Raw genomic sequence first — 15,539 nt, 5'->3', positions numbered from 1 at the left:
ATACCAGCTCTTCCTGCCCCTCCTTATGGGTACGCTCCTCTGGCCCTCCCATGCTTGCCGTTCCCCTTTCCCAAGAGACCTCAACGGCCCAGTGCGAAGATGTCCGCACAGGCCAAACTCCTCTGTCTGGCTCGCTGGACATTATTCCACCCCATTACAGGCGACCCCTACCTCGCCGAAGAGCCTCGGCCTAAAGGTTTTGAGATGGATTGGGCGAGCGCTGGTGTGGAGGATGATGTTTTGATTCGGTGGGCTCGGGACATGTGGCGCGAGATTTGGATGAGGCAGTGGTTGTGGAATGTGGTTATGCTGAAGAAGAAAAGGGAGGAGGCACAAGCGAAGGAGGATGCAGGGAGGGAAGAGAGGGTAAGAGAGGGGGAGCGGACGAAAGAGGGGGGAAGCAAGGAAGGGGAAAATGAGGAGGGAGTAAAAGAAGAGGGAGTGTAAGAAAGAGAAGGGGAGGAAGAAGGAAATCAGGGAGGAAGCAGAGAAGAAGGAGGGATACGAGGCAAGAATATCGGAGTCGTGGAGATAGGAGTCATGGGAGAGAGACAAGGAGATGGGAGGTAGGGAGATAGAAGGCTTGAAAAGGAACAGAATGGAGGCGGTAAGGGAGGATGAGGCAGAAAGAGACGAGGAAGACATGGCCCGTTCGGGGAGCAGGAAGGGAACGACTAAACAGAACAGGAGAAGCGACTGCCTCTGGACTCCGAACCGGAAATGAGGTTCTGACTAGGTGCACAGAAAAAGGCGAAATGACTTCAATTTGAGTCTCGAGAACTATCCATAGCTCAGTGTGAAAGGTTATGGTACGCAAGCTCTCACTAGTGAGTTTAGTAAGAAGTCACTTGCCTGTAAATGATGGGAGCATCCCAGGCTATGTACTTTCCTTTTCGAATACCCAACTTTTTTGACCATACTGCATCTTTTCACGTCCGACTGAACACCAGGGTCGCAAGGGTATAGCTGACACTGTGATAGGCCTGACAGCGCCTCCGTCCAGGTATAATGAGCCGTAAAGCACCGTGCTCTCGTGGCGTAAACCAGACTGTGGCCAATTGAAATGCTTGAATGAGGTGATCCAACTCAGAGCAGCAATACAAGGGGGTGTTCAGTCGAATGTGAGAGGGTGCTAGACCTAGGTACTTCGGATTCGTATAAGAGAACATGGAAGACAATGACGTATGTGGTGAACCGGTGGTCCGAGCTCCAACAACAAACCTCCAGCTACTCATTCACACTTCGTTTCACCAACTCTCGTCCCAAATCCATGTCTACCACCCTCTCCCTCACCCATACGCCTCTCATACACAACCTCTCCCGCATCCATCTCCGACCAGTCCTACGCGCCAGCAGGAACCCACTCACTCGCAACCCACCCCGCAACTTCCACACCTCCTCCCGCCAACACCACCACCCACCCGCCTTCAACATGCCCCAACCCCCCAAAGTCACCTCCGTGACCCCGCTCCCCACCTCAGAAGCCAAATGGATCGAGTTCCAAAAAATCACCTGGTCGGACCAAACGGGCAAATCGCGCGTCTGGGAAGCCGCGAGCCGCAAGACGCGCGGCGCCGCGGGCGTCGACGCCGTCGCCATCAGCACCATCCTCCGGCACCCCGCGCGACCGCCCAGCACGCTCATCATCCTGCAGTACAGACCGGCGGTGGACGCCGTGTGTGTTGAGTTCCCCGCGGGGCTGGTCGATGCGGAGGAGACGCCCGAGGAGGCGAGCGTGAGGGAGTTGCATGAGGAGACGGGGTATAAGGGGAAACTGAGGTATATTAGTCCGACGGTGGTGAGTGATCCCGGGATGAGCACGGCGAATATGCAACTTGCGGTTGTGGAGGTGGAGTTGAAGGAGGGGGATGCGCCGCCGGATCAGGCGTTGGATGCGGGCGAGTTTATCGAGCTCGTGGTTGTGCCGTTGGCGGAGCTGTTTCAGAGGCTGGAGCAGTATAGTAAGGAGGGGAAGAGGGTGGATGCGAGGTTGTGGCATTGGGCGGCCGGGTTAGAGTTTGCGAGGACGATGCTCTAGAGCTGCAGCAGTGCGTTTCAGCGATGTTCCTTTTCAGCGAGGAGTTGGGGCGAAATGATTAAGTGGCTGCGAGAAGCTATTCAAGACCGCTGGAGTAATGAAATCAAGAGTGGACAGCAGGGAAAGTGATTGTTGGGCACTTCACAGGGCAACTTGGTACTAAACATTGCGAAGTATCAGATATATCATTCCTCATTACTGGTAAGTCTATATACGATCCGCCATGCCCATTCAAAAAGCAAGAATACACCAAGGTATCTAACAGACTCCAGAGCCCACAAAGGAAACCACAGTCCAAACAATTCCAAGAATGATCGCACTCCCAGTCCCGTCCTTCATTCTTCATTCTCGTTCGCCCGCTCCACGATATCAACACTTCGCAGTCCCTGCCGCATAATACATCCCATACGCCGCGTTGACACTCTCATGATGCTCCCTAGCCGCCTTCTTCACCTTGCCCCACACACCACCATCTCTCCGCTTCTCCTCCTTCGTCACAGGAGTAGCAGCAGCAATAGCAGTCGGCACCGCCTCAGTCGACTGCCTGGGCGTCGTCGTCGTCGAAGAAGTCCTCGATGAGGCCGCAGAAGATCCAGCAGAGTAGTAGACACCGTAGGCCGCGTTGACGCTGTCGTGGTGCTCACGCGCGGCTTTTTTGACGGCCATCCAGGCGCGGCTGGCCCCTTGTTTCATGGATGAGGTGGTTGAGGAGGTTGATGAGGAGGAGGAGCGGCGGGTCTCTGTCGATTGTCTGGGAGAGGTGGTGGTCGACTGGGCTGGGGAGGTGCTGGTGGATGAAGTGCCGGCGCCGTAGTAGGCGCTATAGGCGGCGTTGAGGGATTCGTGGTGGGCGCGGGCCTTTTGGACGAGGGCGTTGAGTGTGGAGGGCATTTTTGTGGAGAGGTTGGATGGTATGGTGGTTGTGGTTGTGGTTGTGGGAGTTATGGTAATGGTTGTTGAGATTGATTGAGTGGTGGTGTCGAGTAGGTGTTGAGTTGTTGTGATGTTGTTGATGTTGTTCGACTTGATAGTGGTCCTCAGAAGATGTCCCAAGCTCTTGTGGTAATTGTGGAAGTAAGTCGTTGTCGTCCTCGCTTGTTGTTATCCTGAGTGAATTGGAACTGATGATGATTCCCTCGCCCCTTCCTCGCCCTCCCCTTTATACCCCATCTCTTCCCTACCCTCCTCCTATGACACCATCCATACCGTCCCTCCTTTCCGCTGACAAAAATCTCAACTTTGTCAGCGATGAGACGCCCTGCACCTTCAGACGACTCATTCTCGTATTGAAGCGAATGCGGTGGATGTCAAAGTGGCCAATCACAGGGCAAGGATGGGATGACAAACGGGTCTGCTTTGTCAGTGTCGCGCCCTTCAGCCTCGCGCCCTGAGCGTTTGACGAGAAGAACGACATGGCGCAATACGACTTGCCGTTGATATAAAGTAGCCAATCAGAGATAGGGCGCGAAACTTGATCTCAATATAGCCAATAATATGTCATTACGCTGCTGACAAAGTGCAATGGGTTTGTCAGAATTGGGCTGGGCGGGTGTCATAGACAGATGGGCCATGGTCAGTGCGGGAATCTGAACAAGAGAGACTTTTCCGTCGGGGATGTCGGGCAGCGCTGAGTTGTTGGGGATTCTGAGAGAGATGGGGAGAGTTTTCCGTCGCGGGGAGGTTCCCGATGGAGAGGTGGGGTTCTGACTATTGCGGTGGTTATGGAAAATATGCAAAGGTCGATATGGATGCTCGGACTTGGTTCGGAGGTAGTTTTCCGTCGACGACGAGATCTCATTAAAAGGGTATATAGCTGTTAGAGTACATGTCTATATGCTCAGAGATGTTGTTGAGAAATATCATCCAAAGGAACAGCACGCGCTGTTAGAGATTCTCGAACTCATGCCCAGCTTAATAAGGGTAAACATACTTCCCCAGGTCCTCCCTCCTCTCAATGCATGTCGTATTCCCCATGAACAGTATCGTCGCGGACATCAGCTACTCCACCGCATAAACCCAAACGCCGCGTTCAAGACCACCCCCATCACAACCGCTACCTGCCTCCTCCTGCTCCAAACCCCCTCTTCCCTAAATCCCCACACCAAACCGCCCAACGGCCAGAAAAACCCCACCAGGTAACCCCAAAGCATATCATCCAACCCGCCGTCCTCGACTCCAAACCCGGCACCCCAGCCTGCCGTCCCCCCGCCTCCAGCTACATCCGCATTCGCGTCCGATGGCGACGGCTCCATAGCAGTTGAGTCGAGCCAGCGATCTTCGAGGCGTCGGAGTTCGGCGGCCGAGGGCATGGTGTCAGGCGTATGGGTAAAGGAGAGGTTCGTCTGGAACTGGGTGCGGAGGGCGGCGACTTCGGCGGGCGTGAAGCCGGAAGACAGGAGGCGGTCGAACCCTTGCGGTGCTGGCGCCGCTGCGACAGAGGATCTCCTCCGTGCCCTTCCATCTGCATCTGTAGCGCCTGAAACATCGCTAGTGCTATGTTGCTGCCGCGTACTGCTTTCGGTATGTTGTTGCTCGTGCTCTACGTGTAGTGTGGCCTCCGAAGCGCGTGCTTGTGCGGCCTCGGATTCGAGTTCTTTGACCGACAGCGCATCTCCTAGAGAGCAGTGTATGTAGAACCGCCGGCCGCCTCCATACTGTCCTTGACCCGGATCTTCGTCTACCAGTCCGTTGCGAACGGGCTGCTTCCCCTTGCTCTTGCTCCCTGGCCCATGCTCGTTGTACGTCCCATCGCGCGGTGGTGGAGGCGGCGGAAGCTTCAGCGAGAGCGAGAGAGGCGCCGTGTCTGGCAGGACCTTTCCAGCGTATATGAGACGCAGACGCGCGTACGTATGCGGTTGTGGGAGATGCGACCGGATGAGCTGTTTGAGGGAGACTGTTGTGACCGTTCGCGGTGACGGTATAGGAAGCTCGAGATCGGGTATGGAGGCCGTGAAGCGGATGATTAGATAGATGAGCTGGTCGGGGAGCGCGTTGGTGGTTGTCATCGTGGCGGTGACAGGAGAGGGTTCTGGACTGGGAGGTCTGCTTGCTCCCGCATCGAAAGGGGCGTAGGGGAAATAATCAGGTCATTTGAGCTGTTGGATGGGAGGCATGCGATCATGCCTATGCTAATAACAACGCCTTCGCAGCATGAGGCATCGAAATGCTGTTGGTGATGGTTGGTGATTTTCTCAACGTTCACCGCTTTCCATAGTAACCACGACCCTCGGAGTCTTGGCAGAACATATCAAATGGTGGAGCACTGCTGAGCAGGACCGAAGCAGCACAAAAGTAAATGAACTATATTCCTGCTTCCGCATTCAAATTACAACAATAAATGCAGAATCCTTCGTTTGAACGTCTAAATATCAAAGGCTAAGGAAAAACAGACCCAATGCTACCACATGTTGGATTTAACGCCGATAATGCTATGCCTGGTATTAACGAGGGGTATATTAAACCTCTATCCGACGCTGAACGACTCGCCGCAGCCGCACTGCTCAGCTGCATAACCGTTAGAACTAAGCGGTTCATAGGTGTCGGACAGGACTCACTGATATTCGGGTTCCTGAAGACAAAGCGCTGATTGAGCTTGTCCTCCAACCAATCCATCTCGCTGCCAATAATGTTCAGCAACGCCTTGTTGTCTATCAAGACCTTCACGCCATCCTGCTCCACTTGCTCATCCAGCGGCGATGGCTTGTCCACATACTCGAGTTGGTACGCCAAGCCCGAGCAGCCTTTCGCCTTGGTACCTATCCGTATGAACTTCGGTTCTGGCTGATCCAGAAGCGCCTTCAGGTGCGACACGGCGGAGGGTGTGAGTTTGATGGTCGCCTTGCGGGGTCCGAAGTTGTACCGGCGGGGTCTGAGAGGTTTGGATGGATTGGAGGACGGCATGGGCTGGCTCTGTTGGGCCTGCTCCTCGGTGACGCTGAAGGACGGGCTGGTCTGCTGCGCGATTTTGTCCTGCGCTTCGCGGGCTGGCTGTGGAGGTATTGAGCGGTCGACGCCAGGGGCATTGTGGGTTATTGATGTGTCGGCGACTCGGAAATTCCTGGGTGGTATTTCTGGATTCAGTGTAGAGGGGTGGTACGCGCTCGCGGTCTGCATCTGTCTCTTAGACGACTGCCGGTACGGTGTCGAAGAGGAGAAGTTCCGCAAACACTGTGGACAAGTGCGCGACCTTGAGGCAAATCTCGAGAGCGTTGTTGATGTAGCGCAGGCGATGGCGCGAGTCGAACGAGGGAGAGACATGGTGGCAGAAGGGTCAACCGCCTTCTGGAGAAGCGGTAAGAAGACTTGTAGGCGTGTGGAGGGGAAAATGGAGAGCCTTGGAAGCTCGTGAATGAGTAGTGGTGATGGCGATCGGTTTGGAATTGCATTGCAGAGGTGCGGTTATGTCATCATAGGAAACCCGTGCCGCGGATTTCAAATCAACACCGCTGATTGGCTCCCACCAAAGACACTCCCGATTGGCCAGATTCGTTCCTACTGTAATTTGATACTCTCTGCATACAAGTACTCCGTTCATCCGCACTTCCTTCTGTCACGACAGTAATTGCTTCGCACTGTCGCTCTGTTGAACAGAAGGCTCAACCTATATATATATATATTACTACCTCGTACCATCGTCCCTCGCTACGCCTGCAGCTCCAGCACGATAGCAGATTCAGATCTGGGGGGTTGCGGGCGCACTGGGGAGTGTTTAGCAAGAACACCTCATACATGTAGCGTCGGCCTGGAAGTGAGAGAAGTGACCGTGTGTGTATCAACGCAGCCGGTATTAACCAGCCTACTTGTCGATAAACTGAGGCAGCATAGACGCGAAGGGCCGAAATCACTCCATATTTTTGATACTGAAGAGCAGATAGCAGTTATGGTCACGTGATCGATGGTCTTCACTCGACACATGGACACTGTTGCTATGAGTCGCATTAATCTCCGAAGGTTGAATGACCCTTGGACAAGAAAGCAGTATGACGTATATTACAGGAGGTGCCCATTTTCCTTACCAAGATGCACCCAGTTGATCTGCCCTAAACACCTCTGATATAAAAACAGCTTAAAAACAGCTAGACGCATCTACTTGTTCAGCTCTTCCGCCCTCCTCCTGAGCTCCTCTTTGCTCTCCGGCTTAGGCATGTTCTCAGCCATGACTGGTCCCTGCCGATTCATATTAGCCTCTCTCTAGCAGCATATCCCTTTAGGGTTCGGCATGCATACCGGATTGGCTTTGTGAGCGTTTGCACCCAGTGAGCCGCCAGATGTCGCGCCAGTATTCTCTTGGTGTAGGGGATGCGAGGATGCGGTGGAGTCGGAGGACTCTTTGGCTACCTGGTCGGTGATGCCTGTCCACAATGTTGGCAAAATGCGTTAGATTTGTATCAGCTATGGATAGACTTACTGCCAGTGGCACGCTCCTCAGCAGGGTGGACAGGCATATTGGGATGGGGGTTTGGTGGGAAGATCGAGCGGCTTTGGAATAGAAATTGTGGTGGGTGTGGAAACTTTCGAGGTGGTCTCGACGTTATGGTGGGACAGTGCGTGGTGAGTGTAGGTTATCGAAACGGCCTATTGTTGGAGGAGAAAGGCTATTATATGCCTTCTACAGCTGGAGGAACATAAACGGTGACGTAGTTGTTGGTTGCCCAGATGGTAAGTGGGGCATGTATGCCAAGCTGACGAGGGGCTTTGGGTGGACCACGTGCGGCAACATTCACATTGACACAACACGCTTCGATGCTCATTATGGATGCAACTGTCGGTAGAGAGCCCTCCTCTGATGAACTTGCTCGAACTAGACTGCGAGCTCAGCAATATATTCTGCACGTCAACTTGTGGGAAATGTTGAACAGCCTTTCCTAGGGGATCTCAGTAAAGTAAAAACCAAGGCGATAAGCTTGGGAGGTTTGCGGTACTAACATCTCCCTCAAGGCTCAGTTGGCCCTCGCTGGCGATGATGTGAGAGGGTTATGAATACGTTGATTTCAAGTTAAATGACATCGTCTATCCACTGCACTCTTCCATGTCATATACTTTTGCATATCTGGTGCAAATCCTTCTCGCTGCATGTGACTCTGTTAGTACTTGTAGAATCGCCCATTACTTCCTATCCCCATTGGGCCTGCAGAAACTAGTGACTTTGTTCCAAGCAGAAGATAGCGTAGAACGCAGCTGACTCCCAATCAAGAACTGCAATTACCCTAGGTCTCCATTGCCATTGACTGAGATATTTCCCGTGCCAAGATCAGCGTCAGAGAAGACAAAGACCGTTGTACCATCAGTAGCGTGCGACTCTAACAGATAAGCCTGAAGTCCCTCGATAGAATATGGACGCAGAAGCTGTGGTCTCCAGGAAGGCTCGGAGTCTGGAAGCCGTGGTGTCAGAAAAAGTTCGACAACGCTTTTACCGTCAACCGTCTCTAGCCTTTCTGAGGTTGACACGGCTAGAGTCTTGCAAACTTGTGCAATTGTATTTGCAATTTGAGCACCGCGGTCTCAAGACATTCTCGTCCAAGCCTGGTTTAGAGTCCTTCTCTTGATTGACTTGGGAATGAGAAACGAGTGGCTCCATTGAGTATCTACCCACGAGTAGCCAACACCAAGAGTAATGATCCGCATCCCCGACATTGATGTGCTGGGCTTACGGATGGCACGTCATGTCCTAAAGCAGATCACGTTAGCTTAATTACACAGGACCGTCTAGGGAGACTCTGTACGAGAGTTACAAGGAGTGGAGAGCACAGAGAATCAAATCTCTGCAATGTAGAAATGCATCTAGATATAGGCTACTGAATAGACCTAGTACAAACGGAAGAGAGGATTGCTAGTTCACAGGACAGTACAAGCAAAGGAAACGGCTAGCAATGTGATTGTAAACGAGTTAGAAGCCGCAAGAGAAACCAACAGTTTCTCCGTTTCAATGACGACATCCCAAAAGGCGACTATTGCGCGGGTGCAGGTGGGAACCGATGTGGGAATGCCTCCCGTATTTCTTTTTCAGCACCCAGTACTACTTCTTCAAAATGCGGCAATCCCTCCCATATCACTAGATTGATTGGGGCTCCGTAAAGTTCCGCCAGAGTTTCGATACTCAGATTGGGTCCCTCTCCGATACCATTCCGCACCAGGATGACGTGGCCGCACCGCCTGCATGCCTCGTTCAAGTTTTGAAAAATCATCAGATACCTTTGAAGTGCGTCACTTATCAATTTCGCCAATGTGGTATACGCTGCCTGGTCGTTGGCCGATGCCGATGGTTCCTGGCGCAGGTGACTCTTAAGATTCAGGAGCCGCTTGTGCTTCCGAGCCAGTCTTGCAAAAGCCGACCTCGATTTCTGCTCACACAGACGCAGGACCCCTTCTCGGACGTAGTCGAGAGACTGTCTTTGTACACAGGACATGAACGGACTTCCGTTGCCGCAGTCTTCGCTGGCGTGGACGGTTCGGTGTGCGGTGGCAAACATGTGTGAAACTTCGGGACAGAGACTCCTTGACGTGTCCAGAGGGCGACGGTTGGCAGCATCCACGCTGCGCGACTCCAGTAGTTGAGTACTCTGATTGCATAAACGCCCCTGGACCTCCGTGGCTGTGTGGGTGCAGCTGAATATTATCTTGAGGGCTTGACACATTTTGGGAGCGGCTGGGTTAAGGCTGTTGAAGATGATAGCGATGGAGAGTTGGTGTAGAAGTGACGGAGCAGACGACGGAGATAGCCTGATTGTATGGGGTAACAGTCCGACTGCTGCTGCTTCCTGCCAGGAAACAATAAACAGGTATGTGGGGAGCTGCGGATGGTTCCGGAAGGCCCCTTCCCGTAGAAAATTCTACTTGGAGCACAATCCGGCAGGTATGACCGAAGTACTCAAAATGCATTATGGGTGCACCTTCTGGGAGTCTTCGGAGCATTGAAACACAACGATTAGCTCATATAGTGGTAGCTCCACGAGGGCGCAGCTGAGAAAAACATCCATGCCAATTATATGCTAAGTAGAACAGTGAAGAAGTGAACGTACAGGAATATTTCTGTATTAATCTGTCTACACGGTTCAGAGTGCGAACGGCCAGGAGAAGATTGCGAAAGAATTAGGGATACAATATCCGGAGCCTAGAATGAAGCATGTAATGGGGAATCTTGGATCGACGAAAACAGATCACCAGACGCAACATCACGGTCCCCTTTGAGGTGTCTGGAGAGTCGTTTGTTAGTTTCAACCTGTCCGGTACCGCCAGGTTAATGGCTTTGAAAACCACCCCTTCGGTAGTAGCCACGGGTCTGCCTTGTGGAAAGCTCCTCTTCAAGGATGACAACCATCGGCGTATCCTCCTGCGGAGGCGGTTGCCAACCCATACTTTGCAGGGATACCCAGCGAGCGTCGCTTTCAACAAAATCGACTATGGTGGTCATGTCGAACTTCCAAACCCAGCATGAATTCCCGAAGCGCTCTACAAGGTTGTCGGCTTCACGCGAAATCGATTTGGCCCGTGACTCGCGTGCGGCAGCATTGGAAGCATCAGTGTTGACCGGCTTGTCGATCACTTGAAGCAGCGTGACGTACTCGCCATAGAGCTCCGACATTTCATCTGTGATCTTTTTGGTCAGAATCTTCCAGTCGTTCCAGCTCGTGAGGAGAAACTTCTTGCGGAATTCCTCGAACATTACTTCATTTCCTGGGCATGCGATGCTATGATGGCATCGACATTCGGACTTGGATGGCAGTGGCTTCTCGAAGTGGTCCAAGATATCCTTGATGTTTGTCATTCGGAGTTGATAGTCTTCCATCGTCCTTTGTACATCAGCAATTTTCATCTTGATTGCATTTCGAGCTTGGTGGGTCAAGCAGGTCAGCCCTTCCACGGTGCGTCCGCACTGCTCATACTGCTCGGAGATATCAACAGTTTGAAGACCCTGCAGACAATGACTCGGGGGAAGCCGAATTGGCGTTGAAGAAAGACGCTGTGCACTTGCACACGCCTGGTGGAGAACCTTGCGGGAGTGTCCGCAAGCGAAGCGGATTTCCTTCAGTTGACACATGGTGGGTTGTATCCTATGTGGATGGCGATGGGGAAGGAAGAGGAAGAGCTAGAAAAGTGACTTTGTAGTTTGCGCCTGCGTACATTGTTAATGTATATAGAAGTCGGCTGAAGTGAACGCTGAGTGACAATGTGCATTGTACATCTACAAGCTGAACCGCCGACGAGGGTTCAAGCGCATGTGATAACAACGGAAAAGTTTCCAAATTTACAGAAGTGGGTTTTAGAAGACTTCAGCCATGTTCCTCTCAATATTATGGTTGATGTGCAGCACTATGATGGCTGCCCCCAGTTCTTACAAGTCCTGCAGCTTCTTCACCGAGCGGGCCAACGATATCAGACGAGCAAGCATAATATGAGCATAAGGTAAGTTCATTTCGTAAACACATGAAGCTATTGCCAATGGATAACCTCGACTGCTGTCTCCCCATGCCGCGGATACATCGTACGCATACACCTCAAGCTCCTATTCCCTATTAAGCAGGCAGTGTGAAACGCCTACTCACTAGTAAACTGACTACTCAACCTTCAACAGTCACTTCTGGTTACATAACCAGTAGACGTAACCGTCATTAATAGTCGACTTCCTGTTGGCAGCGCTGGCCCCATTTTCCAGTCACCCTCAGAGTTCTGCTAGAAGTTGGTGGTCAATACAGATCCATGGATAACACGCAGCTTAAATACTGTATACAATCGGTGCGTCTTTGTGATCCCTAAGCGTACGACCCTGAGCCACTGCGTGCGCCGTGCCTTCGGCCTGATCCTGCTCGGAGGCACGACTGCTCTCAGCCAAACCCCCCACTTTCCTCATCATATCCTCAATATCTTTTAGCAGTTCTTGAACATTTCAAATGTTTGGAATGACGGTAGCTGCCACGTAATATTCAGACTCCGCATACTAGTTGCCCCAAGGGTGAGCAAGTGTGTTACATGTAATAGTACGTACCCTAGGGTAACCAAAGCACGCAATAGGAGTCAATTGTCGTCTGTTTAATGACGCTGAAGCGAAACGAGGAGAAGTGTGAGTCGATATACACTCACTATATGACCACTGTTCCTTGTCACACTTGCTTAAGATGACACTACCGTGCAAATGACTGGCCGACCGACGGGCTATATAAAGCTTTCTGTAGACCGTGGAAAAACCCTCTTGCATAACACACTTCGCAACTTGCCCAAGTCCTACATTTCATGACGGAATTTTTGCAGAAAATCATTATCTTTAAGGCCCAGATCACCACCAAGCAAGATTTATCAAGATGCCTGAATTCTTGAACGATCCATGGGAATCGATATCACACGAAATATACCCGCGCTCCCCGAACTTCCGCGCTCTACAAGATGTGCCCTTGGGCAAGCCGACTGCTGGGCCGCAAGTCGTGGAGCAAGGTATAGGCGTGACAACTCGGTCATATGTCAGACTTGTCTAAATCGCTACCATCCCTATTATCTAGATTGCAAAGTTCAACGCCTCGGCCTTGCCACTACTCCTCGAAAAGCCTTGCAAAGGCTCATAGACGCTAGCGTTGAAGAAAAGAATGAGGCTCTTCAGTCGGAGTTCTCATACGTGTGCATTACATACTACCGGATATTCTGGGAGACCGAGTGGTTCGCGAACCGGGCTTGTGCGATGCCGCCAGGGTTGACCAAAAGTACAAGCTATGCTGGAAGTGCGACGAAGAGATTCTGTGGCATTGTCCCGAAGTTTATACACCGAACTTCGTTACGAATGAGGATATCTCCCTCCCCTATGCGAGGGGCACGAAAAATTCAAATGCGTCAATTATGACAGCCATTATCAAGCCAGTGGCTTCAGGCAAATGGACGGAGGCCTGGACTTGAATACTCTTTGTGTAAAGCAGGTATTCACTCCATGGACGATATGCTACAAATGCAGACCGATTGTAGCCAGTTACGGGAAGTTTCGGTACAAAGACTGGTTCGACAAGGATCACCAACTTTTGGAGCGTTATCGGAAGAAGTTCCCATACATTGGAATTGTGCGCGACCATACGCGTGTTCTCCACAACTAAGCTTGCTGAAGCCGGCGTACGTCTTGAAGGGTCCCGTTTCACAATTATTCTAGCTTCAACCTAATCTCCTATTCTATATTCATACGGGTTTTCTTTTACTGTATTAGTAGCAAAGAGATTTTCTGTATTAGTGTAGGCTGCAGGCTTTTAATTGAGACATACATGGATTCTTGTAAACTAAATCATGTGTATGTAGAGGAATAAACGAAACCCCCGGTCCTTGAAGCAAAACTACGCTACACTGAGTCGCAAAGTCAACCCACGAGGTTACCGATGCTTCGGCGGATTACGTCTGAACTGCCCGCAGACCTAGCGTGAAGGATAGAGCGTGACAGCAAAAGATATCTTGGACAGAGGAGGGGTAGGTCAAGAATTGTCCGCCTACGGGCACAGAGAAGAATAAAGTATCAGTCTGCAGATAATGACTCAACGAAGTGAACAATAAATACCAAGTACATAGTGAAATCTGTTTCCATTTGCCAACTTTCGACAATCTATCAGCGCACACTGGCACGCTACACAATAGGCAAGCTCATCGACTCTCATTTCGTGCCTATATATCGACTACTGGTAATGTCATGACTTCAACAACAGTTGGAGCAGACTGCATTCATCGTAATGTTGCGCATATCGCCCGTCTCCAAGCTTAAACTGTCTCTATGACTTGCAATCCCCACGCTAACATGCGCAACCACTCAAATACCCATCTATCCCATTCTCAAAACCCTTCACTGTCAAGCCCCCCATCCCACGCCCCCTCTACGCCCCCAACACCTCCCTCCAAACCTTCCACCTCTCCCACGCCATCTCCACCAAACCCCGCATCTCCCTCCTCCCAACAACCCCACCACCACTCTTCTCAATCTTCCTCACAACCATCCCCCTCCCTCCCGTCCGCCGATCCAGATCCACAACCACACACACCGCCTCCCTACACACCTGCTCCTCAAACGCATCCGGATCACTCAGAATCCACATCTTATCCGCTCCCTCCTCATCGTCATCCTCATCCCCGGTCTCCCCCGCCTCGAACACCGCGAACGAACTCGGCACCGGCAACCCCCTAAGTCGTAACCGCCTCGCCTGTGCCGGATCGTCATCACACAAAATATCCTCAAACTCCTCATCGAAATACGCACGCGGCAGGCGCGTATCCCTCAGCGCAGCTAGAATAGCAAGCCACGCAGCGTCGAACGCGCAGCCGTCGAGCGAGACGAACAGCGTATCGATGTACAGCGTCCAGTACCCCTTCACAACCTTCCGCCCTGCATTGACACCTGCACCACTCCCTTCCACAGCAGCGGCAGCAGTATCTGCAACGCCCCCTTCAGCCGTCGAAAGACTACTCGTACCTCCCACACCCTCCTCATCAATCGACGGCGTATACAAGATACGCAAATCCCTCATGCGCACCACCTTGGTCGCCAGCAGCAGATTCCGCACCCTCGCCGTCAACGTCTGCGCAAACGCGCTCGGCGCATTGCCCGGTAGGAGGAGCGGCGTGCTACCCGTGCTGATTTCGAAGTTGGGCACCAGGAGGCCCAGCGCGCGAAGCTCTTCTTCCGCATCATCATCATCACCACCATCTTCATCTTCGTCTACCTCTTCGCTCTTGCCTTCTCGCTCGTCATTCACCGGTATGGAACTCTCGGTAACCTCCACGTCGGCCTCCGCTTTCAGAATCTCCGCCCGGACACCGCACACCGCGACCGTGTTTCCCAAACGCACCACGGTGCTGCCGTTGCAGTGCGTCAGGGACCCCGTATGCACCTGCGGCGTGCGGGATTCGCTCGGCGTGCGCCCATTGGCGCGGATGCCTTGTCGCTTCGAGGCTCCCTTGGCGCCGGATTTCCTGTCTGCTACGGGTGCGGTGGATGTGAGGTGTGCGCGGAGGAAAGGGTGGGGGGACAGCGCTGCGAAGATTGGGCGGGGGAATGACAGAGGTGCTGGAGTTGCGGTGGTTTGGGACTGGGGGTCGGAATTTGAGGGGGCGGGTCGTTTTGCTGCGGTCGTTGCGGCTGCCATTGTTGTGTCTGAGTGGTTGTTGATGTGGGAATAATGAATGGGGGGTGTTTGCGGGTGAGGTAGAGGGAAATTTGGAGCGGGTTGAGGTTAAGCTTTTTAGCGCTGGAGATCACTGCAGGGGAGTGAAATGTAGAACGACTTCGAATTCAACCCTTCCACCTTGGACAAATTATTATTAAGCCACGCTTACAGAGAGTTACATGATGTTTCTTCTTTGTATAAATATTCAAACGTATAGTAGGGGGTGACGGAAAGCGTCGCCGTCTCGGTAGGATCTCGACAGTGCTTCCACTGTACCGCATACTTGAGACTGACTGTTAAGAGGCTTGCCCAAACTTGCAACCTTCGGCTTTATATCAAACAGCAACGTAGACAGAACACATTATAGATTGGATGAACAGTGAACA

The 15,539-nt window shown here is 52.2% G+C and overlaps 8 protein-coding genes across 8 annotated transcripts; 1 reads left to right on the top strand and 7 right to left on the bottom strand.

Moving 5' to 3' along the window:
• Positions 1–1,432: 1,432 nt before the first annotated feature.
• EI97DRAFT_366997 (uncharacterized protein) lies at positions 1,433–2,038 on the top strand (the record flags this gene model as incomplete). Its single annotated transcript, XM_033795064.1, has 1 exon — positions 1,433–2,038. One exon carries the CDS (start codon positions 1,433–1,435, stop codon positions 2,036–2,038), a length of 606 nt encoding a protein of 201 aa, XP_033658954.1.
• Positions 2,039–2,407: 369 nt separating this feature from the next.
• EI97DRAFT_454614 (uncharacterized protein) lies at positions 2,408–2,929 on the bottom strand (the record flags this gene model as incomplete). Its single annotated transcript, XM_033800559.1, has 1 exon — positions 2,408–2,929. One exon carries the CDS (start codon positions 2,927–2,929, stop codon positions 2,408–2,410), a length of 522 nt encoding a protein of 173 aa, XP_033658953.1.
• An 887-nt stretch (positions 2,930–3,816) lies between these two features.
• Positions 3,817–5,217, bottom strand: EI97DRAFT_429449 (uncharacterized protein). Its single transcript, XM_033797448.1, has one exon. It carries the CDS (start codon positions 5,041–5,043, stop codon positions 4,033–4,035), a length of 1,011 nt encoding a protein of 336 aa, XP_033658952.1. The 5' UTR covers positions 5,044–5,217; the 3' UTR covers positions 3,817–4,032.
• A 105-nt stretch (positions 5,218–5,322) lies between these two features.
• EI97DRAFT_390081 (uncharacterized protein) lies at positions 5,323–6,404 on the bottom strand. Its single transcript, XM_033796216.1, has 2 exons — positions 5,593–6,404; positions 5,323–5,542 (listed from the first exon to the last, which is right to left on the bottom strand). Exons 1-2 carry the CDS (start codon positions 6,293–6,295, stop codon positions 5,502–5,504), a joined length of 744 nt encoding a protein of 247 aa, XP_033658951.1. The 5' UTR covers positions 6,296–6,404; the 3' UTR covers positions 5,323–5,501.
• Positions 6,405–7,123: 719 nt separating this feature from the next.
• EI97DRAFT_454611 (uncharacterized protein) lies at positions 7,124–7,482 on the bottom strand (the record flags this gene model as incomplete). Its single annotated transcript, XM_033800558.1, has 3 exons — positions 7,124–7,204; positions 7,265–7,389; positions 7,446–7,482. 3 exons carry the CDS (start codon positions 7,480–7,482, stop codon positions 7,124–7,126), a joined length of 243 nt encoding a protein of 80 aa, XP_033658950.1.
• Positions 7,483–8,985: 1,503 nt separating this feature from the next.
• On the bottom strand, positions 8,986–9,672 carry EI97DRAFT_438768 (uncharacterized protein; the record flags this gene model as incomplete). The annotated part of the gene is made up of 1 exon (XM_033799517.1): positions 8,986–9,672. The coding sequence occupies one exon, from the start codon at positions 9,670–9,672 to the stop codon at positions 8,986–8,988; it is 687 nt and encodes a 228-aa protein (XP_033658949.1).
• Positions 9,673–10,274: 602 nt separating this feature from the next.
• Positions 10,275–11,075, bottom strand: EI97DRAFT_454610 (uncharacterized protein; the record flags this gene model as incomplete). The annotated part of the gene is made up of 1 exon (XM_033800557.1): positions 10,275–11,075. The coding sequence occupies one exon, from the start codon at positions 11,073–11,075 to the stop codon at positions 10,275–10,277; it is 801 nt and encodes a 266-aa protein (XP_033658948.1).
• Positions 11,076–13,866: 2,791 nt separating this feature from the next.
• On the bottom strand, positions 13,867–15,176 carry EI97DRAFT_410237 (uncharacterized protein; the record flags this gene model as incomplete). Its single annotated transcript, XM_033796699.1, has 3 exons — positions 14,754–15,176; positions 14,454–14,711; positions 13,867–14,372 (listed from the first exon to the last, which is right to left on the bottom strand). Exons 1-3 carry the CDS (start codon positions 15,130–15,132, stop codon positions 13,867–13,869), a joined length of 1,143 nt encoding a protein of 380 aa, XP_033658947.1. The 5' UTR covers positions 15,133–15,176.
• Between the last annotated feature and the right edge of the window lie 363 nt (positions 15,177–15,539).

The sequence above is a fragment of the Westerdykella ornata genome (genome assembly GCF_010094085.1).
Source record: "Westerdykella ornata strain CBS 379.55 unplaced genomic scaffold EI97scaffold_1, whole genome shotgun sequence".
NCBI lineage: Eukaryota > Fungi > Ascomycota > Dothideomycetes > Pleosporales > Sporormiaceae > Westerdykella > Westerdykella ornata.
Note: the sequence above shows the minus strand (reverse complement) of the source record. Positions and strands in the feature narration are given on the sequence as shown.